Genomic DNA, 27,797 nt, shown 5'->3' with positions numbered 1-27,797 from the left:
TAGTGGTCGAATCTACTTGCAAGGAGTGACATAAAAAAGTTCAGTTCAGGATAATACTCGATTTTCATACTCTCTAAAATGTAGTCTAACAAATTTGAACCATATGTTATAAGCAACACAGTGATCCTGTGGCTTCTGGTATTCCAGCTTTGGAAAGGTTGGGCAGGTACTCGTTCTTAAAAACAGTTCATCCTCTCAAATGAACATTTAGGGAGGCAGGGGAGACTAGTCACTCTCCATTTTCTGTTTCGGGAATTAAGGCTTTCTTAAAAAATTATTTTGCAAGATTTTGGCTTGGCTCTGAGAGGAAAAACCTGACCTTAATTTTGCATTCAGTATAGGAGTTAACTGTGCATGGACTGGAAGATTTCTCTAATTTCTGATTTCCAGTGAAGAAGGCATGTTCAGTTCTTTAGAAATAGATTAGATGTATTTCTGTAGTTCTAAAATCAGAATAAGTGGTCAAACGCCAAGTTCCCCCAAACCCTTCTCTGCACCCCATAACTGACTGTTTTTTCCTCAAGACAGCTGGGATTGGAAAGGAAGCATGATCTATGCTGCATTGCTGGCATTATTATAACGGGAGTTACAGAGATGTTATCACCTATCCAATTGTCTAATGAGGCCTGCAGCAGCTTAATGAACTAACAGGCGCGCAGGACTGTAATTGCAGAGAATAAGCCAATTACATTTGGATGGCTTCTGTTCATTTTATTGATCCCCAACCACCTTTTAAATAACAAGCTAGAAATACATTAAGTAGTCCCTATTGAGTAGAGTAGTAACGCAGCAAAATGGGCCAGCCGAAAGGCTGAGTTTCATGGCTTAGCATGCGCAGGGGCTGGGGTGTCGCATTTGTCAGCCCTGCCTTTCAAACTTGCTAACTCCACTGAGAAAAAGAGAGAAAGCAATTAAAGAGTCTAAATTAAATTCTCATTTACTCTAAAGCCTGTCTACACTATTCTGGTGGTAACGTGGCCTTAAATTGTGTGTTAGTGGAATTTACTCCCAAATTAAAAATCTGGGGCGAAATTCTGGTCCCAGTGACATCAATGGGAGTTTTGCCCCGACTTCAATGGGGACAGCATTGGATCCTGCCGTGTAAAGGGGCTTTAGCATACATGGGAACTGATGCTGATGGAAAGAGACATCCATTGACCTCAACAGGCTCTGGACGCAGCCCCAAGTCAGCTCCCCCCGCCCCGCTCGATACGTACCATCCACACCATCACGTAGGATAAGGCTGCAATCCAGAGGGTAGAGGAAGCAAAGGTGACCATGAACCATTTTTCCCAGTAGGGCTTGTTGCAGTTGGGCACTGTGAAGTGCAGGAGGAAGCTCAGTGGCCAGGTGAACAGCCATTTCAGGATTTCCATTTTGCCAGCTGCCAAAAACAAAAGGGGACAACCATACATCTCTGCCCCATCCTCTCTGCTTTAACCCTGAGCAGGATTTATGATGTGTATTGTGCTCACAGCAAGAGCTGCTGAACCCCCTACAAACACATAACAAAGAGGCAGTCCTTGCCCAAGAACATACAAGCTGAGGATAAGACAAGGGGCAGGGAGATGCAAGGGGAGCACAAGGGGACTGAGATGATCCCAATTACTGTGATAAGCCATGGTCATAGCACATCAGCTGCCTAGCTGCTGTCAGGTATTTTGTAGGTATCATAGAAGAAGAGAGTTTTAAGGAGGGATCTGATCTAGTGCCCTGGCTCACAGAGCCTCCTGATAGCATTCTCAGAGCCTTCATTTTCCCCTGCTTGAGCACCACCCTCTTACTGCAGTTCAGCTTTTTGGGTCAGTAGCCCTGGAAAAGGACTTGCTGTGAAACCACTCTGTATCTGGCAGGAGCAGACCCTTGTAGGGGCTGAATACGCTGGCTAATTTGCAGCCCAGGTCTGTGTGTGCCTAGGGTTGTCACTCATCACAGATTCATGGAATTCATCCCAGTTTTCAAAGGGCCAATCCCGAGCTAGCACGCCTAGTACTAGGGGGGTAAAGGGTGGAACTGATGTAACTTCTGCACCTGCACAGTGTTACTGCATGCTAGTAAAGGTACAGTAACAGGGCAGCACTGCATCATGAGGTGATGCTAGGAAGTTGCCAGCCCTGGGAAGATGTCAAAGTGGGGACCAAGAGACCAAGACTGGAAAATAAACCTCAAATGTGGCCACTTAAGGCCCATCTACACTGCCGGAGTGGTGTAAATGACACTCAGGACTTAAGGATGTTGAACATAATGGGCAAAAAGCTCATTGGCCCTAAGGCCCCCTTACACCTCTCTGGAAGTATAAATGGGGACATAAAATAGGAGTAAACTATATTCACACACACTTGAATGCCCCTCTGAACAGCCAGTATAGGGGGCTTGGTGCAGTTGAGAACTAGGCCCTGATGTCACGTTCACCATTGTCCTGCATCTTGGTAGTTGTTTAGACCAGTGCAAAGTGATGATAAAAGGCCACAGTTCTGACTGTTTGTGCAGTCCTGCAAGACTACGCAGCTCATCATGGGCGAATCTACACCAGGAATAAAAGAATCACTACAAAAGTTTTTTTCTCCTGCTGATAATAGCTCATCTTAACTAATTAGCCTCTCACAGTTTGTTTGGTAACTTCCAACTTATCTGTATGTATGTATATATACCTTACTATATGTTCCATTCTATGCATCCGATGAAGTGAGCTGTAGCCCACGAAAGCTTATGCTCTAATAAATTTGTTAGTCTCTAAGGTGCCACAGGTACTCCTGTTCTTTTTAGGAATAAAGGTTTGTTCTTCCCTCATGTTAGTGAACTAGTATAAACAGGTGTTAACAGGTCGAGGTAGACCGTAGGCTCCTCTACACTTTTAACCTGCTATCACCTGTTAAAACTACCGACTGCCTTGCCTTCACTAGGATTTAACCTAACATGAGGAAAAATCCCAGTGTGTGGTTTTTAAAGGTGTTTACTTTGACCTGTTAACACCTGTTAATAATACCACTGCCTTGTCTTCAGTAGGCTTTCACCATGTGTTGTTACCACCAGGTTTTAGATAACACAGATAAAACCACACCTTTTTCCCTAGTCCAGACAAGTCTTAGGTGTCTGTAGCAGTTACAGCAGCCTGGTTGGGTTCTGTCACATTCCACTCTATTGTTACTTCCATCAGAGGGGAGGAGGCCTTATCTAGTTAAACCAGATGGACACAATCCCATTTCATCAATGACGAGGAATTAAACTCTTATGGTCAGAACGATGGGGTTATCAGAGAAGCAGCTAGAATTTCAAATGTAACTGTCATGCTGTTTGGTGTTTTCAAAGTTATACTGAAACAAGGAAAGCCCAAGAGCTTCTTACAGGGTAGGTCAAAAGGAGTGTAAGGTCCGTCATTATCATCCTCCTCTTCCTCCTCTTCCTCGTCATTCTCGTTGTTCTCATTGTCCTCGTTCTCGGTCTCATTTCCAGCCTCAGCCATGTCCTCGTCTCTTCGGGTCCCATTCACGCCCCTTTCAGTGGAGTTGCTGGGGCCTGTCCCGTTCTCCAGGGCATGCTTGATAGGAATTTTGATAGCCACTTCCGATTCCCCATTGGTGTAGGCTCTGCTGTTTATCAGCCTTTGCCTCTGGAACACAGTTACAAAGTCTTGGTGAAAAAGAGATTATAACAAAAATAAGGAGAGATCCGAAGAACTTTGTAAAAGCAGGTTTGAAAAAATACAGAGCCAGATCCTCAACTGGTGTAAATGTGACATCTACATCTACTGAGGATCTGACACAAATACTATCTTTTCGGTAAAGGAAGGACTGAGTATAACGGAATCTAAAACACCGAAAGCACAGGTCAGTTACTAATCCAAATTACATTGGTGTGAATTTGAAGTCTACTGAAGTCAATGGAATTACAGTGTTTGTAGAACCACTGTCAGTGAGATGAGAATGAGACCAATGTCTAGGAGCATCTTCTCTTGGGCTGGGGGGTGGGAATGGAACCCTTCTGCCATTTAGTGCGATCTGGTACATTGTGTAGAAAAAGCATTCTCTTCAGGTATCTCATCAGGGAATAGTGTCAAGGGATGGCTTAGCAGCATTCTTGGACAGGGGTGAGGGAGATGAGAAACTCCATCAGAGCACAGAAATGCCGGTCAGTCTCCCTTCAGTCTGAAGACTGCTGTGGGAGTAGATGAGTTCAGGATGGACACAGACTCAGGCTGAGGAGCAAGGAGTAACACGTACCTCGTTGATCAACATGCGACTGGCCATGGAGAGACGGGTTTTGGGAGGAAAGTGGCTGGTTATCATTATCCGGAGCCCAGCCTCAGAGAAGGAAAGCTGGTGTGGGTAGGCAGACAGCAGCTCGTCCACCATGATCACCGAGGCTTTACGATGGAAATTCCCTGCAGAGAATTCACAGAGAAAGAAGTGAGGTACCTTGCTTGCTGATCCAGTGGCCCCTCTCAGAGTGAAAGAGTTCTACAATTCTCCCTCTTTTCAAAAGTAGCAGCCCGAACAGTCAACTTTGCATTAGATCAACAGGTTTTCCATCTTTTTTTCACACTGCAAACCACCCCATAAGAGAGCGACCCTTTCCTCTCAGCACCCTAACCCCCAGGAGCTTAGGAACTATTTGGCAAGAGTGGTCCAGGAGAGATGACCGCTCGCTCCCACACCACAGTACATGGTTCTCAAAACGTTGAATTCAGTGAATCATAAAGATTCGTGGGCCCAGGGTGAGTCACTCAACTTCAGACACTGGCATCTAAAGTGCCTCTTCTCTCAGTCACTTCTGTCCTTGAGCAACCGGATTTGAAATAAATCTCTCACTTGGCCCACCATTGAGGCTTTTCATTGCAAAATCTAACCTGCTCTCAAGAATTTATCACACACATACTACACACAATGATTACACTCCAAAGAGCAGATGTACCACTGCAGTAGAGGCCATCTGGTGCTCAGGCCTGTGGTACTGGCCGCATTGATTCCAAAAGCATAATCTTTACTTGCATGAGGATATAATCCTCACCCACCATTTCATCATGTGTTGGGGCAGGTAGCTTTTGCTGTGTATCTGCAGCACAATAGGGCAAACTAAATGCAGGTTCTTGTATCCTTGGGCAGTGCGCTCAGTGCTAGAAAGGGGCACCAAATCTGAGAGCAAGTGAGGCACAGCTGTTCTCTGATGGCAACTCGCCTGCTGCTGACCCAATGTGCAGAACCTATCCTAAGTGGCCAGAGAAAAAGGACACGAACGGAAGGCATTTCAGCTCACTCTAGTTGTACCACATGATTGAGGTCAAATCCTGATCCCTCTGAACTCAAACAACAACATCCCATAAGCAATCCGGGGGAGGGAACATCTTTTTGTTCTCTGTTTGCACAGATCCTAGCACAATGGGGTTCTGGTCCATGACTGGGGCTCTAACATGCTACCACAATTAATAACTATTATTATTGTTATTTTATAGATATTGCCACAAAGAACAATATGTTCTCAGCCTTAACTCATTAAGGAAACATTTTGCCTGGGTATTTTCTTTGTTTTTACTGAAGTGGGAAAAGGTATTATTTTTATGCTAGTATAAACCAAAATGGCAGAACTGTTGTTTCTTGAAACTTTTGTCAAACCTATAGTTCAAGACTGCTCGTGAGAAATGCAGCAGGCCCACGGGGCTTTCAATTTTCAGGCAGAACTCAGGAATTAATAAAAATGATCCAAAAATATTTCACAGTTCAAATACAGAAACCCTTTTCTGACTCTCTTATTTCAGTGGGTCCAGAAAGGCAGAGGCTCAGAAAGTGATGAGAAACCTGAGACCCTTGCAGTAGATTTCAGAGTAGCAGCCATGTTAGTCTGTATCCACAAAAAGAAAAGGAGGACTTGTGGCACCTTAGAGACTAACAACTTTATTTGAGCATAAGCTTTCGTGAGCTACAGGATGAAGTGAGCTGTAGCTCATGAAAGCTTATGCTCAAATAAATTTGTTAGTCTCTAAGGTGCCACAAGTACTCCTTTTCTCCTTGCAATAGAGTTTCACTCCAACTTCATATGTATTATTTGTATTATTGTCACACCTAGGAGCCCTTGTCATGAAACAGCACCCCCTAGTGCTAGGCACTTTACAAACACAGAACAAAACCCACAGTCCTTGCCCCCAAAGAATTTACTGTCTACGCTGGTAAAAACAATGCGGTGTGTGAGCTAATACTGCAGATTAGCGTGTGAAACAACACTGGAGATTTTCAGTCAGTCATTTCTTGGCTACTAGTGGCCAGTTGCCAGATAAACATTGAAACAATTTTCAAAAAGTGAAGAAACATCTCTTCTCTCAAACGACTTGTCTGAGTAACCACAAAGTTTCAAAATAAAAAAGCCACCCAGACATGAGAAATGTCACGCAGAAAGGAATTATTTGTAGAGAAGTGTGCGTAAACGAATCCATAACTGAAACTCTCTTATTTGTGTTTCTAATCCTGATGTCAGCTGGTTACCTGAATGACTAAGGCCTGGTCTACGCTTAATTTTTTTCTGGCCTATGTCAGTAAGGGGTGTGATTTTCTGCAGACGTAGCTATGATGGTTAAGGCCACAGAGTAGACACAATTATATGCTTGTATTGCTTATTTCACTTCCTCAAACCAGAATAAAATATATTGGCATAAGCACTTTTATACCAGCATGTAACAGGATCAGCTGTCTCCTTTGCGCCCCCTCATGACCTGTATGCATGCACGCTGGGCCAGAGGGAACCGGCTCTGCAATACCATACCGCAATTTCCCCTTTGATTTAGGGTCCCTTAGGAATGCCACACAGTCCAAAGATGGAAGAAGTCCCTTCCTAGGGTTCTACCTTGAGTCCAAATAAACTGAGAAATAAAGTCTCTTCCATCCAGACCTCAGCTGGGCCCTGCCCCTGCTCCCTGAGGGACTGTCTCATCCTGCTCAGTACCCAGCCTGAGCCAGGAAAGCTAATGGTCCAACCAGCTGACCAAATTCAGCGATGAGTCTGCCTGAGGCACCTTGTGCATACGCTAAGATCCTGCTCCCTGAGCAGCTGGAGAAGACACAAGGCCTGTCCTGCCTTCTCCCTCCTCTGTGCTCCAGCCTCTGGTTCTCAGGCAGAGCTGACGCTGGGCATAAGCAGACTAAGCAATTGCTTAGGGCCCTGAGCAGCTCAAGGGGGCCCCTTATTCACTATTTTAGCATGTCATGTGTTTGGGGGGGTAATAGTCCTGCTTAGGGCCCCCAATGGGGTGCGGAAGGAGGTGAGGGCTCTGGGGTGGGGCTGAGGGGTTTGGGGTACAGAAGGGGGCTCCGGACTGGGGGCGAGGGGTTTCGAGTGCAGGAGCAGGCTGAGGGCTGGGGCAGGGATTAGGTGTGGAAGGGGGCTCAGGGCTGGCATGTAGGAGGGGGTGAGGGCTTCAGGAGGAGAGTCAGGGCTGGGGTGGGAGGTTGGGTGTGGGAGGGGGTTCCAACCTGGGGCAGGGGGTTTGGGGTGCTGCTCTGGGAGGGAGTTAGGGTGCGGGAGGGGTTTCCAACCTGGGGCCGCTAACCGGACTTTTAGCAACCCAGTCAGCAGGGAGCCATCAGGGTCCCTTTTCGACCGGGCATTCCGGTCAAAAACCGGATGCCTGGCAACCCTATATTAGAGTGGTCTTTTTCCAGTTAAACTTATGTCAGTTTGGAAGATGTTTAAGTTACGGCAAAAAAAAAAAAAAAGCCACTCTAATTCCAGAATAAGAATGTCCACAGAAGGAGTCATTCTGGTATAACTATAGCAGTATAATTATACTGGTATAACTGGAAATATCTCCCATATAGACAAACCCTGATCTGAAATGAGAGGGTCCACACAGAGGTTTGTAAACATAATGGGCCAGACCCTCAGCTGCTGTAAATTGGTGTAGCTCCATTGAAATTAATACCAGTTTACACCACCTCAGGAGCTGACTGAGAAGAGCAGCAGCAGTTCAATCTTGATCCAGAGCAATAATTTTAGCTGGCAGAAACAGCTGTCTAATACAAGGAAAACCCCAGTTTGCAGAAGTGGCAAGAGCACACGCATAGCTCCCTAACTGCAAATCAATTCTAGGGCTCAGGAAAGGAAGTGCACGAGTGACCACTCCCTTACCTCAACTGGGGGTAGCAGAAAAACTCGAGCTGTTTTCCTGCTGCTGCGTTTCTGTGGTGCTCACTGGATGACGACCGTAATTAGCGCTCTGTATGGAATTCTGAACTGCATCATTTGTAGAACTGCTCTCACTCTCTGCTGGGAGCATGTCTCTGTGTGCACTGCCCCAGTGAAGGGAATCCTAGACTAAGAAGTTTCAGGGAAGGTGTTCTCCAAGGATGGGATGCACACAACTGGAAATGGACCTGCATCCACTGTAACTACACTGCCATCTGGTGGTGTGGATTACAAACAGGCCAGTTCTTCTATATTCCCCTTCATCTCAATCCCTGACAATACAGAACCATCCCGTGTAGTTTAATTACTAGCAAACGTGAGTGAGGATTATTCAGAATGATACAAACAAGCAGCATGACTTACTGGAACAGTTACCTTTCTTTAGTAATACCACTGTGGCGTCACAATTGCTGTTATCATCCATTTCTGTGTTATTTGATAATCCATTCACCATATTTGCAGCATTTTTTGTCTTCCTTTCAAAGCAGTGATGTAAGGAGGAATTAAACCTATGCAAAGAAAACAAACACCTGCTGTATCTCTGCTCCCTATATGCAGCTTTCCCAACAGCCCGTCTTTTCTTGAGCCAGACCACGTATGACCAAACTATAGCATACTAGGGGGCAAGGAAGGCCCTGTGGTTTTAAAGAAATCTAGCCTTAGAATAGGACAGCTCTAGCTTAGTTACTTGCAAAACAATCTCTGTGTCCTCAAACATGAAAGTCCATAAAACATCATGTGTAAAAAGTATCCTGGATGCTAAAACAAATACAGATTGTAATTCTGTTACACCATCCAGCCATGTCAGTGGAATCAGCCTCTTGGTCAAAAGATGGATGGTTCAGGAGTCAGGGTGCAAGCCTGACACTCATCAGACTTGGGTTTAATTCTCTGATCCGCCCCATATTTTCTGTGTGACCATGAGCAAGTCACTTGGTCTTTCTGTGCCTTGGTTTCCCGACCAATACTCTAAAGATAATAGCACCGGCCTACTTCACAGAGGTGTTGTGAGGATAAATACGTCAAAGATTGCCAGGTGCTCAGACACTATGTAATGGGAGCTAGAGAAGTACCTGGGCTAGATGGCATTATAGAAACCCTTCTCCGCCTCTTACTGCTCTTGAATTACTTTGCAGACTCTGAAAGCACATCACAAAGCAGAGCCCTGCATTTTAAATAGGCCAAGGGCATATTTGACTTACTTCATGATCAGGATGTAAATGAAGTACATCAGCACTAGGACTAGGGACTCCCACCTGCAAACAAAGGCAGATGAGGGACAAATCACAGGAGAGCAGAGAGAAGTCACCTGTGCCTGATGGCACTCCCTGCTTTAGTCATTCAGTAAACCCACATGGAAATGTTCAATCCACTGGACATTGTAGTGCATATCCAGAAAGGGGGTTAAGAAGTAGGCTGCGCACAAAGCATGGGGATTCTAACTCCTACTCTGATCCTGCTTGGCCAAAAAATCAAAATCAACTACAAAAATAATGTGTAGCTGTGCAACCACTAAGCAACTTGGACACTTCGGGAAGGGCAGCCTGGGGCATGGGTGCAGTGGAGCGGGTGGAGATATTTTATGCCCGCTTTGCACAGTGTGGATGTTGACACATGGTGCAAAGCAATGGAGAATCAGGCCCATCCAGCTTCCAGAGCTGGTTTGAGAGCGCTACTGCTCCTGAGAAAAGAGAGTGAACAAGCGGTAGCAGGAGCTCTTTCCAGCTCTCTCTCCATGCTGCTGCTGCATGCTGCTGCTGCGGCTACACAGCTGAGCCAGCAGGCACTGGACAAGCAGCTTTGCATGGTTTAAACTGCTAGTTAAATGTTATGAAAAGATTTTTTTTTTAGCAGTTTCTACTACAAAATAAAGGACATTTGTATTAAAATTAGCCAGCCCATGGCTTTTGGTACTTCTCACTATAGAGTCCCCCCACCAACCAGACCTTACATTTTGTACAGTTTACTCTGACAAACCACTAGCCCCAGCAATAAGCATCACCACAGTTCTACACAATAAGACTCATTGTTCATCTTCTTTTAAGTCGAGCTCTGGCTTTTTGATCTCTTAGATTTAGCACTGACCATATTAATTCACTTTCCTTGTTTCTGACAGTCCAGCGCTCTGCTTCCCCGTTGACGTATTTCATTAAAAGGAAGCTGTTAAGTCTAATTTGCCCTCAAATTTAATTGTAGTTTAAAAAGAAAAACAAAAACCTCTGCAAAACTGTAAAAGTAAACATCCCAGGGGGAACAAATTACGCCCCCCGCAACTCCCTGCAACATTTTTAACCCAAACATTATAGAAAACCTGAAAATGAAGTATAACTGACTAATGTCATTGTCCGATCTGAGAGATAGACAGCAAGCAAACACAGTAAACAGCTGAAAGTAAATTAGATTTTTCTATTTTCAGCTTTACTAAGCTGCGGTGTTATTAATAACACATGTAAATGCATTCATTTAAATATACGATTTATAACTGGACAATACCCCTTTAATGCTATCTCAGGTCATTTTATTTTTAACATCACCATTACAAAGATACACCCCATTCAATTTCTTTTTAAAAGTTCAAACGTTTGGACAAAGTCAGGGAAGACATGCTGGAAGACATTTCTAATGCTCATGTTTCATAGCATCTCCCCTCTGGCTTTCACTGCCCCCTCCCAGTCGCTCTGACCTCACCCTGGCAGCAGATCTCTGACTAAGGGCCATGCTGTATTGCCAGTCTGCCCACGTAGACACCACAGCCCTCTGGGGGAGTGTATGTGGGTGGACAGAGGGTTCAGACTGACACCGCTGCCTCCTTGCATCAGGGGATGCTCTGAATGAACCTGTCCTGGGCATTCCTCCCTAGCTTAGAAAATGAGTTATGCCAGTCCACCTGCTAACTGGGTTTCCTGCTGAGCAGGAAATTGGTGCCTGAATTGCTCTGCAGAACTTTAGCTTTCCCTGCTCTCATTAACCCTGATTTTTCAGCTCCTGCAATATAATCAGAAAGTGACAGCTGGATACACTTACCAAGAAACGATTTCATCATAAATAAACTGTGGAGGAAATTAAAAAAAGGCACGTTATCCATGAAATGCGACAGCGTACATTCGTGCTGAAAATACCCCATTACGTGAACATGTGGCAAGGAGAGGCAGAATCATCTAATGATCAGAGCGAGAGACAGAGGCACAAGGCCTAAGTACCACGAGGGTGCTGTTTTCTTGGGCTCATTTAACTTCTCCGTCCCCCAGTCTGTCCCATCAATGGCATGGGGATGACAGTCTTACCCAAGTGCTCTGAGATTTTTGTATAAAAGGTGCATTCAGAGCAAGTGTCCAAAGGATGTGAGTGATTTAATGGAGGTAAAACACATGAAGTTATGTGGGAAACAGGGTGTCCCATGGAAATCATGTGATAAACATGCACCTTTGGGGGGGGGCAGATCCTGGTGTAAATCAGCATCGCGCCAATGAAGTTAATGAAGCTACATGCGTTTTACACCAGCTAAGAATCTGGCCCAGGGCCTGATTTTCATAGGTGCTGAGCACCTACTATTCCAACTGAACTCAAAACACCGGTGAAAACCCGGCCTCACAATCATGTCACACAAAACCTTCCGGGGAAGGGAATATGTCTTTCTCCAAGTGTTGTATCTTTCTGAGTAACAATAACAGCATGTCACAAAAGTTGTTACATCTGACTTTTGTCAATTTATCCTTGGCGTCACTTTTTAAAAGGAGAAACTTCAAGGTTAGCTTTTCCTAGTCACCACTAGATGGCCCTCATGTTCCATAGTTTATTTCCAACAGGGCCTCTCAGAGATGGGAGATGAGAATGAAAGAGTGTCAGCGGATATCGGGCTGGTCATAGTCAGAGGTGCCAGTCTTTCCCTGCACTCTTACTTTAAATGGACATCTGCAATTTACTGGCTTCCCTGCTGGTTCCTCACTGTCACCCCCAACCACAGGCCTCATTTCAAAATCGTTTTCAGCCTGTGGAACGGTAGCACGTTGTAATGTGCCATGACAAGATGTTGTGGCAACACAATGTCAAGAAGATAGCTGGGCTTCCTTGGGTTGCTTATCCTGAAGTCTTCTGCCAAAGTGCCTGCTTTCTCCATCCCTTGGCGCCATCCAGCCTTCCTGTTCTGCTGAACATTCACATTGTGTAACATATTTTATGCTACCTGACAGCTAGCAAAGAGGCCCCATGGTTTTTTCCCTTTGGCTCAGTGTCAGACCACGGCTCTTGTTAGAGTGTGACCCTGTCAAGTCCAGAGCTGCGTAGGTGACATGCTTACAGTAACCTGGGACCAGGGGCATCCTCCCAGAATAGCTGAGTGACAACACGCCACCATGTCAGTGCCAAAGCTGTACTTCCCTGGGCCATGGGGCCTGCAGCCTCAGTCCATAGCCACCCTATAATTTGACATCCCAGGAAATGACTGTGTGTTGTACTTGGTTTCAACTTTTATTAGACGGGGGAAAACTTTAGCTCAGCCGTTCTAAAGCTTCATGGCTCTTTGTTTGCCCTCCTCTCTACACTACATGAAGAGATATAGTTTCATTAGGAAAACACCATCATGAAAAAGCACTGTGATGGTACCAGAGAACAACCAAAGGAAAGGGAAACCCCAGTGAAACACCCCCTGTAGCCTGTACACTCTGTAAAGAGCAAACCTCTCTTTGTTTGTAATGTACATCAGTAATACTGGTTATCAGAAGATAATGTGGCTGTGATATACCATGCACACCACAGGTTATTGCTCATACTCACCAGGGTTTTATGTGCCAACAATAGTTTCAGGCTACGATGTTTTGGTGTGACAGGACACGCAAGCACGCACACTCATCTTTGCAAATAAAAATGAAAATAAGCCATAGGGCACGTGTTTTCGCCTAACAACTTTGACAGTTGCCCAGATCCTCAAAGATATTTAGGTGCCTAACTCCCATGGGTATCAGTGGAAGTTAGGAACCTAAATACCTTTGAGGATTTGGGCTAGTGTCCCTTTAAAATTTGGAATTGTTGAATTTTTTCATTCTAATGCATGACAAAGAATAACTTTGGAACACTTTGAGAAATTAGATGTTTTGCCAAGCTCTAATTAAAAGAAGGTCTTGGTGGACTTTTTATTTGGAAAAGAGTTATAGAGCCAACATTGGTGTAAATGAAGCCAACCCAGTTTACATCTAACCCCTGGATTTTTAAGCGATTTAATGTTAAACCCATAACTTAAAAATACTCAATATCAATGGGAACATATTTATTTGCCAACAGACACATATATGGTTAGGCAAAACAATGGTGGAGCATACACATCCATGAGAGCATCACAGTCTATTTGTTAAAAGAACAAACATGGGATACCTTCCACACACAACATCATCCATTATAGAAGATCCCATATTGGGCTAGAAGTTAAGCATGTGCTTAAGTCCCATTTAAGTCAAAGGGATTTCTTATAAAGCACATACTTATGTGTTTTGCTGAGCATGGATGGACTTGTGTTCTTAAGTCCTTTGTTGAACTGGGACCTACATGTGTTTGGACATTTCTTGTTTTTACACATTCATGTCTCAAAATTAACAATAATCATATGGGATTTATTTATTCTAACCCAAGAAAATTTACTTCCTTCTGTCAATGATCAAGAAGCCCATTTTATCTCATAGAAAAAGTGGCTAAGGGAACATTCATATGACTGGTAGAGTAAGGTGACCAGATAGCAACTGTGAAAAAACAGGATGTGGGGAAGGGGGTAATAGGCACCTATATAAGAAAAAGTCCTAAAAAATGGGACTGTCCCTTTCAAAACGGGACATCTGGTCATCCTATGGTAGAGCAAGAATGATCAGTTATAAGTGTAACTAGCCTGCACCTGCATTTTGTGAAATTGACCACTTTTCTCTTTTCTTCTCTATGCCATTCATCTAGTTATTTTCATGGTTAATGTAAAATAAATGTTCATTTCAGCATGACAGTGTCTTTCGAAGGCAAGAGAGAAACTGGTTCACTTCAAATCACAGAGCAGCCACTAAGAGGGACCATGTCATGATTAATGTCTGTCCTTAACTCACCTTGCGTGGGCATGGGCCTGAAGACAATGCATTGTCTTCACTCATCTCACAGGAGCGTGAGGAGGCTGACTCATTACAGCGGGTACGTGCCTCGCAAAAGGAAGGTGCGACACAGGTACCATTTATGATCAGCACGATTTCAAGCAGGGAGCACAGCACTGAACTGGAACAGCATCTAAAGACGCGTGTGTGTGTGTGTGTGGGAGTTTTGCCTTTTACTTCCGTGGGCTACGATTTCACCCTGGGAGCTTATGATAAGGAGGCTTCTATGTTCCTCCGCGACTGAGTGATACTATTTAAAATTCAGGCATTAAACACTACAGGACGGGGCGCTTAAGGGTGCTGCATGTGTAACCAACCTGATGCAAAACCTCAAAAGCAAAGCCACCTAGCAGGACATCCTTTATTCCTTCACCCATCGGCACACAACCACACCCCTACACTGTAGACTGCACACAGCCCTCACTCTGCTTCAGTGTGAGGCTAGACTTCCCCCCATTTCCTTCCCCGAACTATCTACCACCAAAGTAATCAGAGTGGGCGTCCCTTTGGTATAGTTCTGGGGCAGCATCCACTTGCTTCTGGGGTAGGGGGGGTATGGAAGGTCAGCATCCCTTGTGGGGCAGATTTAAGGTGACAGTGTATTGTTTATCAGGTGGTTGTCTCTAGATGGAGGTGGGGTCTTAGAGGGGAGGAAGGCAGGCTACGTATTTTAAGAACCAAACAAGTGCTACCACTGAAATCTGACTCTGTTTGACCTAACAAGATCTTTTAATACCACAGGAGAAAATGTCAAGCAGAGGGGTTAAATATTTTAATTGTTTTTCCTTTCTCCCCGTTCCCCCATTTCCCTTTATGTGCATTTAACAAATGGTAATTGACATAGCCCTGTTGATAGCAAGGAGCTGCCGAGGATTGGGCTTGACTCTGGGCAAGTGGGGTACAGAATCTAACCTGAGGCTCAGGAAGGAATGATAATATCCTAGTACTTTGGAGTGAAGATCCCAAGGAACAGAACTTTTGTAGTTCTGTAGCCATGAAGAATAGCCCTCCATGGAAGACATTTGTGATGGACGAGAGAAGGAACCAGAATGAAATAGCAATATATACCTTGTTTACAGGTACCAGAGAGTTTTGATTAATGATCTGTCTGAGTTTCTTGCTATATACCTAGTTTAAGGAATATTCTAGATATGACACAAAAGGTATGACTGTATCAGGCCACTGTTAGGATGCCGAGAAGCATACAAAAATAAAGCTGTCATGCCCTATGAGCAGAAAGACCACTGGAAGGTTTTTTTAAAAAAAAACAACCCCAGCCCCGCTCCCCTGATTGATTTGCAACTGTTCTGCAAATGAAATACACAATCCAAACACTATCAGGTTGGAAGCAAAGTGGCTTTCCATAGCCACTCTTCCTTTGGATTAAAAATAAACAAATAAATAAATCAAATAGCTGGGATGTTTCATGCATGCCTTTCTGCCCTTAGGAGGTAATTTTTTACAATATATGGGGTTGCTGGTTTATTGTTCAAAAGCCACTTTCTCGTGCTTTATTATTCTCAAGCCATGGAAGTTACAAAGCAGCCTTTGTTGGTTTCACACATCATTACTGTCAATTACATTGCTTTTATTCTTGCCTGGGTGTTGAGGTATGCATTAGATTGAAGACAAGCTATTTTTCATACATTGCAGAAGGCTGACCTTGCAGTGTTGAAATTACAAAGCACAAACAAGTTGAGGCAAACTCTTTGCTGGAAGTCTCAGGGGGAGGGGCTAGCTATGCACATGAAATATGTACCTAGTATGCAGGCACATGCATGCAACGGCAAAAGAAAATACAGCCAGGAAACTTTAATGTTGCCGAATTACAGTCACACGAATTCTGGAATTGCAAGTGTTCATCTTCTCACCACAATGCTGATTTGACCTTACAAACGTATTAAAGTGAACACAAGAAGATCTCACTCTCCCCTTCCCCTCTTTAGTAGGGAATAGTTTATTTTAGGCTACATGTCCAAGATGACAGTAATGTATAGATGAAAACAACATTTATGCAAAATGCAGCTTTGCTCTGGGAAACGTAACTTTTGAATTTCCTGACTTTGTGCGAGTTTGGATGAAACTGTGCCATTTAACTGCTGTCGTTTTCACATTTCAATTCTTATGCGAGCATCGTTTCCCTTTGTGGCCTGATTTTCAGCAGCTCTGAGCACTTACACTTCCCACTGCACAGGATAGGAGCTGAACAGCGAGCACTGTTGATAATCAGGCCATTGGCTTCTAAATTCACGTTTAGGGTGCTATATAAGTGGCCTGATTTTCACAACTGCTAAATATTTTGGAGAATTATAACAACTAGTCACAAGGTGTTATCAATGAAACCACCTTGCAACCTCACTGGTAGGGTTTACCACCAGTACCCACTAAATCCCATGCATCTGTGTACATGTATATGACTTATAGTAACATTTTGTATTCATGAACTGATTTCCTAACCACTGGGGCAAAGCATGTCCCTTCTTGAGTATGGAGGGCTTCTTGGTAGCAGAGCCAGAGGACCAAGAGGATGTGGGGCAGGGGGTGGGGGGAATGACTCAGATTTGAGGTAGGAAATGCACAGATCCTTCCATCCTCTCCTCACATAAGGAACGAAATAGGACTAAGCATCCACTCCATGGCCTGACTGGAGGCCAGACCTCTGGGAGTACGTCTACACTACAGCGGGGAGCAAGCCTCCCAGCCTGGGTAGACAGACTTGAGCTAGCAGGACTTGTGCTCATGCATTTCTGAGGGTATGGGGGGTCCGAGATTGAGTGGCAAGCCCAAGCCTCCACTGGTGCCCCAACATCCACACAGCTATTTTCAGTGGGCTAATGTGAGCCCCACTAACACAAGTCTGTCTACCTGGCTGGGAGGCTCTCTCCCAGCCAGAGTACAGATGTACTCTGGGTTTCAGAGTTATCACCCCACTGAGATGAATGGTGCTGTTCACTCCTTTCAGAGCTATTGTTTCATCCTCTCTACAGACTCAAGCGAGCACTGCTGTATCGATTACACCTGTGTTGTGTTTTTAAGCTTTCCTCCACAACCAGGAAGGCTAGAAGCAGCTTTTTTTTTTTTTTTTTTGTAATTGAGGTTTGGCCGTGACATGACTCCTGGAGTCAGGGCACAAGATTATAGTGCCTACGTCTTAATCTGCCCCCGTGACAATCCTGATGCGGACCATAGGACACACTTAGCTTTCCTGAGCAGAAGCACCATTATAATAGCCTTCAAAAACTTACCACAATGAGTGCAACAACAGACAGTGTGTAGTAGATTGAATCTCGCAGCAGACTCCATGATGACAGTGCAACCACCTGAGAAAATACGCAAAAAGAAGGAGTGAACCAGGCTCTCGTCATCACAAGTTCTCTATGTCAAAGGATGGATTGTCATTTCACAGTGCAAGCTGGCCCCATACATTAGAATGTGATATGAGAAATCCAAGTTTAGGAATCCACTGCATTTCTGAGACCACTGTCCAGAGGCACAAAAAGGCCAGAGGTGAGACTGAATCTCTGGCACCTAAAGGTGGCAAAGTCATGGTAATTGACAGCACTTGCATTACTTATCCACGGTCACATTCTGCCCTCAGTTACTTCTAGGGAGGTCTAATCATCCCTGTGTATCAGAAGGTTTTTTAATAGCTGTAACTGAAGGCAGAACTTGGGCCCAAATTGTTTGGTTAGGAGAAAGTCACAGTTCTAGAGTCCTGTAAGACGTGTGGGTGGTGGAGGGATTGAGGGCCCAATCCTTTGAGGTACTGATCTTCTGTTAAAAACCCTGCAAGCCCCCAGAGAGAGCTTTCGGCACCTTGTGTGAAGGGCTCAGCACCACACAAGATCCAATTTTAAAGGCGAAACGCGGGGAATGTTTATATTTTAAAATGGAAAGGAATACAGATAGAAAACTGGGAGGATGCAGGGAGCCCTGGTTCTCTGCTGCCTTCCACCTTGCAGAGCCATTTACATGAGAGCGTCTCAAACTTTTCGGGCTCAGGACACATTTGTTAAAGTTGAGGGCCTGTCGCAACTCAGTAAATAGGCTGGAGGTGAGGTGTTGGGTCCTGGCCCTAGCGGGCGGGGCGGGAGGCCTGGGGGTCTTTGTTGCAGATCCCACCCTGCAGTCACCCCGCAGCAGCGGCTCCTGCAGTTCCTGGTCCTGTAGGGCTGGCCAGGCTTGGCTGCTCACTCTGGGTGTTGCAACCTTTGTGGCTGCAGTGCTGCTTAGATTTGGCCTTGAACTACCTTGTGTCGGAGGGCAGCTGGGCCAAATCTGTGAGAGCACAGTTGTGACCTGGTGCATGGACTCACAGTGCTACTCACTCAAGTTGGACCCAGCCCCCCCCCCCCGCATCTTCCTGACTGAGGGATGGCTGGGCCAAATCTGAGTGGTGCTGTAACCCTGCAGATCGCAACGCCCAGAATAGGGAGCTCAGCCCAGCCAATCCTGAGGGACCGGAGCCGTCACGTGAACCTTTTGAAATGTTCTGCTTCCCCCCACACCCAGTTTTGGGATGTGATCCACGGATTGAGAAACACAGACTAACACTGTACAGAAAGCACCTCCCACCCTAGGATCTCCAAGCATTCACCAACATTCATTAATTTAACTTCAGAAGAGAGCTGTGAGGAAGGCAAGCATTACTATATCCCTCTGACAGAGGGATGAGCTGAAGCACAGAGGACTTACTAAGTACTTGTCATTTTGTGAAGAGCCCACAAAAGTAGCTCTGCTCCAATGCATCTGAGATGCAGCACAGTGTGGAGAGGGGCTGCCTTTTGTAGACCTCTGAAAGTGCACCATGCTGGGCATGGTGGTGGTGTGTTGCCAAACACCTTCAGACACACACGATTGGTGCACAACGGTCAACTAGTTACACACTCTAGATGGGATTTTCAAAAGAGTGCAAGTAATTTAGGCACACAAGGCACAGTGAAAGTCAATGGGATTCAGGAGCACAACGATCAGTGACAGTCAATCTGATTTGTACTTCTAAAAGTCATTTAGACACTTTGAAAACCACAGCCATTCTTCACAAATGTTTGCAAACCAACAGAGTTTGAAGTCCTGGACAGTGCAACTCTCTTTTCATGTTTTTTCCCCAACTTTTTAAATACATCTCTCTCTCTCTCTCTCTCTCTCAAAAAATAGGAAATTTCATACAAAATACTGTGTTAAGGTCGCAAATTTAAGCACTGAAAAATCAGGAAATGCTAAAGTAACATAACCTTAACTCTGCCTCTTAGTGCATAACTAGTACAATATAACATAAAGATGACTTTTCCTAAACACTTAGATACTTAAGTATACTCTTGTAAGGCTGTGTATTATTACTTTGAGTAGGGCAGGAAAACAGAAGTCATGAAAGTCAGAGTTTAAGGCCAAATGGAACACCAGATGATTTAGTCTGACATCCTGTATATCACAGGCCACTACCACCCAACAACCAAAATTAGACCAAACTGTTACAGCCCACAGGAGACTACACTATCATGTGCCACAGGCAGAGAATAAGAGGGACTATGTTGCACCAATGCCCGAGTTCCCCCTAGTGGCAGGGAGCTGACTGAATGAGATATATCCAGATAATCCTGACAAGTGATTTACACCCCATGCTGCAAAGGAAGGTAAAACCTCTCCTCCACCCCCAAGGTCACTGCCAACCTAACATGGGGGAAAATTCCTTCCTCACCCCACACATGGTGACCACTTAGACCCTGAGCATGTGCGTGAGAACCAGCCAGCCAAGCACCCTAGGGACAGGATGCTTGGTGCCACCTCACAGCACTGGCCCCGTCCAGTGTCCCATCTCCAACATGGCCATCTCTAATGATTCAGAGGACGGAGACCCAACCCAGAGTATACTGTATTTCTGTGCGGGGGGGCAGGGGGATCTCATCTTGACCCCTCCAGATGTCTGGCTGAAACATGAGCTTTTAGGAACAGAAGGCATAAACTGGAAGTGAGCCCGAGGGCTGTTGAGCCCTGCCACCTACTATCACAAGCAATCAGGACATACAAGCACACTCATAAATTTGTCTAGCTTGCTCTTAAAACTAATTAAGTTGTTTGTCCCCACAACTCCTATTGGGAGGCTGTTCTAGAACCTCATGCCTCTGATGGGTAGAAACCTTCTTCTAATTTCCAGCCTCAATTTGTCCCTGGCCAATTTGTTCTTGTGCCAAAATATTTTTTTTTAGCTTAAATAGCTCTTCACCCTCCCTAGTGTTTACGGTGAGCAATCCTATTCCCCTATCAGCCTTCTTTTTGCTAGGTTAAACAACCCATGTTTTTCCAGTCTCATAAGATCAACTCTCCATTCCCCTGGTCATCCTAGTAGCTCTTCTGCACCTGTTTGCTTGAATTCATTTCTCCTGAACATGGGTGACCAGAGCTGTACACAGCATTCCAGTTGAGATCTTACCAGTGCCACGTACAATGGCATTACTCCTTCTCTATCTGTACTGGAAATGCCTCGCCTGATACATCCTAGGATCATATTTGCCTTTTCCACCATTGCGTCGTGTTGGTGGCTCATGGTGATCCTGTGTTCGACCAACACACCCAGGTCTTTCTTGTCCTCTCTTGCCCCAGCTTGTGGGAGACATTTTTATTATTAGATCCTAAGTGCATGACCTTACTATTGAATTTCATCTCATTTCTGTGACTCTGGTCTTCAAGGTCATCCAGTTATTCCTGTATAATATTCTGATCCTCCTCTGTATTGACTATGCTTCCCAACTTTGTATCATCCGCCAATGATTTGCTGATGACAAGGTCATGTATATGAAATGAATACTGTATACCATATCAATAGGTGCTCCATATTAGTATATAGGATAGAGTGACAGTGAAAATTTGCTACAGATACAGACTACGTGGAATCTCATTGATTTCAATGGAGCTCCATGAGATGCAGCGGTTTGTTTTCCATCAGACAGCAGATTGCAGAATTGGGAGCTAAGTTTGCAAGGATATTAGCTTGTAGTTAATGGCGTTGGTCTCTGAATTAAACCTAATTAAGTCTGCAAAGTGCCTGGCTACAGAGTTAAATTAGAAGACACCTAAAACATTAAAGCTAGACAAATTCCAATTAGAAATAAGGCACACATTTTTAACAGTCAGACAAATCACTGAGCTCAGTGAAGGGGTAACCGGGTGAAATTCTCTGGCCTGTGTTATACAGGAGATCAGACTTGGTGATCTAATCAAGCATAACAACTCAGAAGTTATGAGATGATATCAACGCAAGAACAACTGGATGAGTTAATCTGGAAATATCTAGCTCAAGTCCTTAGAGTAGGGATTACTTATCTTAGAAAGTGGTTGAATTTAAGATTCAATTCTCGAGGAACACACACATTTTCAAACTGTGTGAAAGATCATTGAGAATATGTTTATAATAGTTCTCAGAAGGAGAAAAGGCTTTCTTTAGCTAGCTCGCACCGGACAACACACTTGGGAAAGGATCAGATATACTGCTGAGTCTTATAGTCAGAATCTCCTTTTTGGAAGGCTTACATTTAGAGCAGCAGAACTCGGTCACAATCAGAATTACAGACCATGGGCAAAAATCAGTGGAATTATCCCTCTAACACAAGGCCCTCACTTTTTTGACTACGCTATTGGTATTTTAGCTTTCATAGTTCATCCATTCTCCTGAACCTTGGGCATTTACTGGATGGTTTTTTAAACTTCTAACACAAGATAAAGACTAGCAATTGCAATTGCTCTATTTTGAGTTCTCCTTAGGAAAACTCTGCAATACGCATGCACAGTGGCTGTCATGAAAAAGGCAACATTTGTCAACAGTTATCTCACACTGCAGTATTTCCCTCTCTCGCGCTGTGGTCACTGCTGGAAAACGTTGACTTTAAATGGGGACCACTGCATTGAAGTGGTTGCATTCAATTTTAGAACCACGAGAAGGGATTCTTTGAACTTCCGAAGGCCAAGAGACACAGGCCTGTGACGGAAGCGGGGCATCGCTGTACAAGTGCAGGGGTAATTCTGATAGACATTGTTAGAGGAAGCCTTCACTCCACAGACATGGTCCTGCTTTCTGCCTGCCCACTTTGGGGGGAGCTAGCACCTTTCTAATGCTCTCTTCTGGCCTTAAAATCTATGAATAAAATTGGGAGAGGTGGCCATTCTGTGTACAGTACACAATGCACCCACATTATTAAAATATATATGTCAGAGACGACCATGATCCTAAAAGACAGAAGGCTAATTTAGTTCTTGACTTTCTTAACTAAGAGCACTGATGGGGTGAATGACAAATGCTCATACAGCTGTTAACTTCTTCAATCAGCTAAAGTTTAACTATGATTATTTTTTCCACAGCCCCATAACTAATCTGTCTCCTTAAATCCTTATTTTCCATTTCTAGACGGTACGTCAGACATTCCCTTAATAAAATATGGTTTCCATCCACATCCCCGAGTCATGTTTCTTCATGAATTCAATCAAACCAAAAGAAAATTCATTTTCACTTTTCATTATCTGTAAAAACCCTTCTTTTCACAGAAGATTGAAGTGTAACTGTTTGCCCACATTGCCAAAGATTAACCCTTAGAACACTGGGCATTTTGCAGCCTGCTGGCCCAAGGAATGTTCCAGAAGATGTAGGGCATGATTCTAATTTACACAAAGGCCTCTTTGCACCATTCAGGCAGTACAAAGGGGCCTCGTAACTGCAATCTACACCCAGTCTATGCCCTTTTGCCCACCACAGCCATGTAAAGAGACACAGTGAAAATGAGAATCAGGCCTTGAGTATTCACAGATTGCTAGCCTGCGCTGAAGTCCATGCTATCACATCTTCACTGCTATTGTTACCGGTGCTGGCTAGATTAAAGCTAGCATGGGCAGGCCTACCTGTGCTACAATCACGCCTTACACTGTGATGTAGATATACCCCCACAGTGTTTGTGTCATTAGTATGGCCGTCAGAAAGTTGTGATATTTTGGTTCAAAAGTTGCTGCCACTGTTTATTAAAGTTGCGGTTTGGGGTGCTGGTGTGTGTGTGTGTGAGGGTGCAGGACCTAAACACTTGTTTTGTAATTGACGAGAGGTTGGGTCCTTTACCTTCCAACAGGGGCTGGCTATCCTCCCATTTCTCCAGTCGCTAGGGTGGGGTGAGGGTGGGGCTGAGCCCCCACATCCTAGAGCTGGCCCCAGCTCAGACGGCTGGAGGCCCTGTGTGGGGCTGGCATAGCCCTGTGCTCGGTTGGAGGTACATGCCCCAACCCCCACCTGGCCCTCCCTGAACCCATCCCGCAATGTGGCCAGGCAGCTATGGAAGGCGAAGTCCTCAAGGTTGTGCAGGAACCACTGCTGTTCAGCAGGCCTGGCCCATGCCACGTGACAAAGGCAGAATTGCTCCTGGGTGAAGTGCGAAGCCCACAGAGCTGGAGTACTGAGTGGGGTGAACCCCTGGAGAGCCTGACCCTGACCCACATGGGTCCCTGGCCCCACTCTCCTCCATCCCTGCCCCTAATGGGTAAGGATGGAGCGGTGGCTGGGGCAAATTTGCAAGTGGCATTTTGAAAGAGTTGCAGTGTGATTTGACAGTTGCGGTGAGTGTTAAAATTTGCTGTTTCTGCACCGGACTCATGGGCTGTGATTTTCAGCCTTCATTATTAGCAGCCCACTGTCCCCTCTGTATTATTAATTCCAGCTTCAGCAGCATTTGAGCTTCAAACCCTCCCCTCATCCCCCACGGGCCAGCTACTTAAGTCTAAGAAACTATCTCCCGTAAGCTAGAGATTTCACTGTGTGGACAGGAGTTGCATTAAGGGCTGCACTCAGGTTATACCTCAAGCTAGCAGTGCCATGAAGACAAGCCTTAAGAATAAAAGGATATGTAATACACGTTCAATTGAGGATAAAACAGGATTGCTGCATAGTTCCTTTCACTCAGTACCTTTCAAAGCCACAGAAATCGGAAGGAATTTGGGTCACTGTGGGCCAATTTAGACAGGAACTAGGACTGTAGAAGAGAAAGGCCACTGAGTAATTCAGTCCTTGACTTCATTAGCTAATAGTCTCAAAAGGGCAGATTAAAAGCTGTCACGGGGTTGTAACATCTACAATCTGCTAAACTCTGCTCTATTTTTTCCACAGCCCTAGGACGTCCCCACAGTTGAACTGTATCCTCAAATCTTTATTTTCCATTTCTCGAGTGCACTTCAAACTTTCTGGGCCAGATCCTCCACTGGTGTACATCAGCACTGCTCTGGTGAAGTCAATGGAGCTGGGCCAATTTACACCAGCTTTATCTTTATAAATACGTTTTCCAGCCACATCCTCATGCTTGTGCAAGAATTGAATCAAATCAACAGTAGCTTCATTTTCATTCCACGTTATCTATATAAAGTGTCCCGTTTCAGAAAGCTGAAATAAAACAGGTCCCCGGAGTTCTCTGGTATTAACCCGTACATTACTGGCATTTTCCAGACTGCTAGCAAAACAAACTGTTTGAAATGTCATACGCTAAGGCCTCTTTAAATTGCGACTTTTTAAGTAGGTGTAAGTGTAATTCATGCTCACGTTCACGTCGCTTTATACTGCCAGAGCCGTGTAAAGAACGTTTATTTGAAATGAGATTCAGGCCCATGTGGTCGGTGGGCCAGATTTGATTTACACCAGTTGAAGGTCTGTCTCAGCATGTCTGTAGGTTATGATTGAAATACTCAAATTTAGGTGCCTAGAGGTATGTTCCTAAATCCATATTTAGGATCCTAGATAGTCTTTTTTGTTGGTTTTTGATTTTGTGTTTTCATTTTTACAAGCATTTTATAAAATTACATTCATTCTATTTAACTTTGTTCTTATGATGCTGTATATCATCCTGTGTGCTGTGATGAGCAGAATCAGGGCTGGACATTTTACCCTATAATCATTTGCGTTACTTAGAGATGTTGTAACATTTCTATCATTTTCCAAATAAAGAAGTTTGTTGTTTGCCATGGAACCTCCATTTAATGAATGATCACTATACAGGGATAATACCCTGTATCAGCTGATTCACATAGGTTTTTCTGTGAACTCCTTATGTAAGCTTCATGGGTCCAGTTCAGCCTGGGATCTGAAAGATCATGAACTGAATCATGCATCATCATATGTAATAACAATCCTGAAGGTCAAAATCGACCTTCATATACAGCCGTGCTATCCCACAGATGGTCAGATTCTGCCCTGCATCACACCTGAACAACCCCATTATCTCAAATGGGATTACAAACATGCACCCGATGGCAGACTGGAGATGCTTTAAGAGCTGGAAAGAACCTAGCTTCTGATGCCAAGTTGAGTGAGACCTATATAAGGAATTGGGCTTGTACGAGGAGTTCATATTTCACATAGGTCATGGCACATCTATGCTGCTATTGCAAAGTAAAGCCGAGATTCCCCTCCATCTGGGTTGGGGGTGGGGATGGCATAGGTTACAGCAGATTTATGCCTGATGAGAACCCCTCAACCCCAGGCGAATTCTCAGCAGGCCATATATGGCCAAATTCAGTCTCCTTTGTGCTGCTAGAGCAATGGGATTGGGATGGGGGAGAGAATCTGGCCCTATATTTCTCTGTGAGATGAAGAATTTATTATAGGGTTCGGTCGAACTGTAACTACGACATTACAGATTGCTCAGTTAAAAATATATCCCTCTCCTTGTCTCTTTACGGTCAATCCCTAAAGAGTTACTGTGGAAAATGTAAAGGGCTGTTAGTTACATTTTTAAACCTTTCACACGCTGACACATACATCTTAATGTATCCAAGAGACAACTTAATTCCTGGTGTTGCCATTTAGGTTATGCACTGCAACCATAGTAACCAAACCAATATAAGCATCAAATTGTCAGTCCACCCAGCATGGAAAAGTTGCCCTATGGGGACTGATTACAAATGCTCCTGAAACCCATATCTGGCTCAGCAAGACCAAGCGTCCCACGGTGAAGAAATCTTTGGCGAGCAACAGTGAGAGTAGGGATAGAAATGACATGGAGAGGAAAACACTCTAGAAAAAGGAAAACAGGAAATGCCATTTTTTTTCTTTTCTTTTATCTAAAACGTAGTTATTTATCTTGAACCTTTAGACAAGTGATATGCAGACCTCAGTGGTTCAGTAGCAAAATTAGTGATCAACATTACCCCAAAGATCCACAGTAGTGTGAATTCACTGTTTCATTTACGATAGTACTACGTATTCATATTTAAACAGTATGGCAGGGGAAATTATATAAAATTGTATACATAAAATTCTCACAGCAAAATGACTGACCAAGTATTATTATGTTATCAACTACAATTGGTTAACAACACAGTAAAAGCCTCCTGATTGGTCAATAACTTAGATGGGTTAATAATTAAATCACATGGTGTTTTAATATCATGTGCTGCCAAGAATCGCGGGAGACACATTGAGGAGGCACTTGCAGGGGAGGGGAGAAAGGGTGTATTTAGCAAGAAAGGAAGACCCTACATCCAGCCAGCGTCAAGACTCTCCAAGTCTTAATTATTACTGTCAAGTCCTCAAATGCATTGGACACTGCTGACAAAATCTCTGATCAAGAGTGCACGGGTACACACACATCCCATAGGGACAATGTCTCGAAGAAGTCTGCGAACATCCCTTTGTCGGAGGAGAAAGAATGAAAGCAAGTTGAAAGACAGGGAGAGAGAGAGAGAGAGAAAACACTTAGTTTACTGGGCTCCCCTAGCTGAGATCTAATGCACAGCACTAATGTTTAGTTAATTTTACTTTAATTGCACAAGTTATTAACTCCTGAACCAGGGGCATCACTAGGGGTCACAAGCATTGCTGATACTAGTAAAGCAAAGCACACGAGTACTGGAGACGACACCTAAAATTCAAAATGAATTCTCATGGACATAGATTTCAACCTGTAAACCAATCACTAGGGAGGCTCGCCGACCGGGTGAAGGAAAACAAGTGATCTTTCGCACCGAAAGGCTCACAAGGGGCTCTGACCATCTCCTTCCAATGGCTGAAGGTTCTCTCATCCTGCAGACCTTGGTAGGTCCACAGAACAGAGGGAAATGCCCCCAGCCTGCTCCCTAGACGCTGCTAAAGACTTATTGGAAGGAGGAATCCCAAATGATCCTTAGGACTCTTCCATGCCTTAGGCTCATTGTGGGCTTTTCCAACCCACGAAGGGGTTTAGGAAAAGGATGACCTTTAGGAAGGTCATCAGGGACTACCCCAAATCCTAAAGAACCACAGTATGCTTGGTAGCCAGGCTGGTAAGTCTGACAAGCACCCTGTTAACTCATCGGAGAATGGGGAGCCTGTTTGCCTACGGTATTTAACTAAATTTCAGTTGTGAGGCCATCTGTGAAGCCTCATTTTCTTCAAATTCTGCCAGTTACACCCGTGCATCCCCACTGAGAGAAGAACGGGGACAACAGAGGGACACAGGTGTAACTGAGGGCAATGTCTTTATTATACTAATGTAGATGCATGAGCCAGAAAGA

General features: G+C 44.5%; 1 protein-coding gene across 2 annotated transcripts in view; it reads right to left on the bottom strand.

Moving 5' to 3' along the window:
• Nucleotides 1–27,797, bottom strand: part of SLC24A3 (solute carrier family 24 member 3) — a 330,004-nt gene that overhangs the window by 41,503 nt on the left and 260,704 nt on the right. The window contains exons 7-13 of one of the 2 annotated variants that reach the window (XM_037896225.2): nucleotides 17,534–17,608; nucleotides 11,194–11,219; nucleotides 9,372–9,425; nucleotides 8,545–8,678; nucleotides 4,221–4,381; nucleotides 3,346–3,610; nucleotides 1,218–1,384 (exon numbers count right to left, since the gene is read on the bottom strand). In XM_037896225.2, the coding sequence (XP_037752153.1) occupies nucleotides 1,218–1,384; nucleotides 3,346–3,610; nucleotides 4,221–4,381; nucleotides 8,545–8,678; nucleotides 9,372–9,425; nucleotides 11,194–11,219; nucleotides 17,534–17,608 (882 nt within the window). Of the gene's footprint in view, nucleotides 1–1,217; nucleotides 1,385–3,345; nucleotides 3,611–4,220; nucleotides 4,382–8,532; nucleotides 8,679–9,371; nucleotides 9,426–11,193; nucleotides 11,220–17,533; nucleotides 17,609–27,797 lie in introns of both variants that reach the window. The other variant, XM_037896224.2, reaches the window with a different exon arrangement.

Source organism: Chelonia mydas, chromosome 3, assembly GCF_015237465.2.
Source record: "Chelonia mydas isolate rCheMyd1 chromosome 3, rCheMyd1.pri.v2, whole genome shotgun sequence".
Lineage (NCBI taxonomy): Eukaryota > Metazoa > Chordata > Testudines > Cheloniidae > Chelonia > Chelonia mydas.
This window is presented reverse-complemented; position numbering and strand designations above follow the sequence as displayed.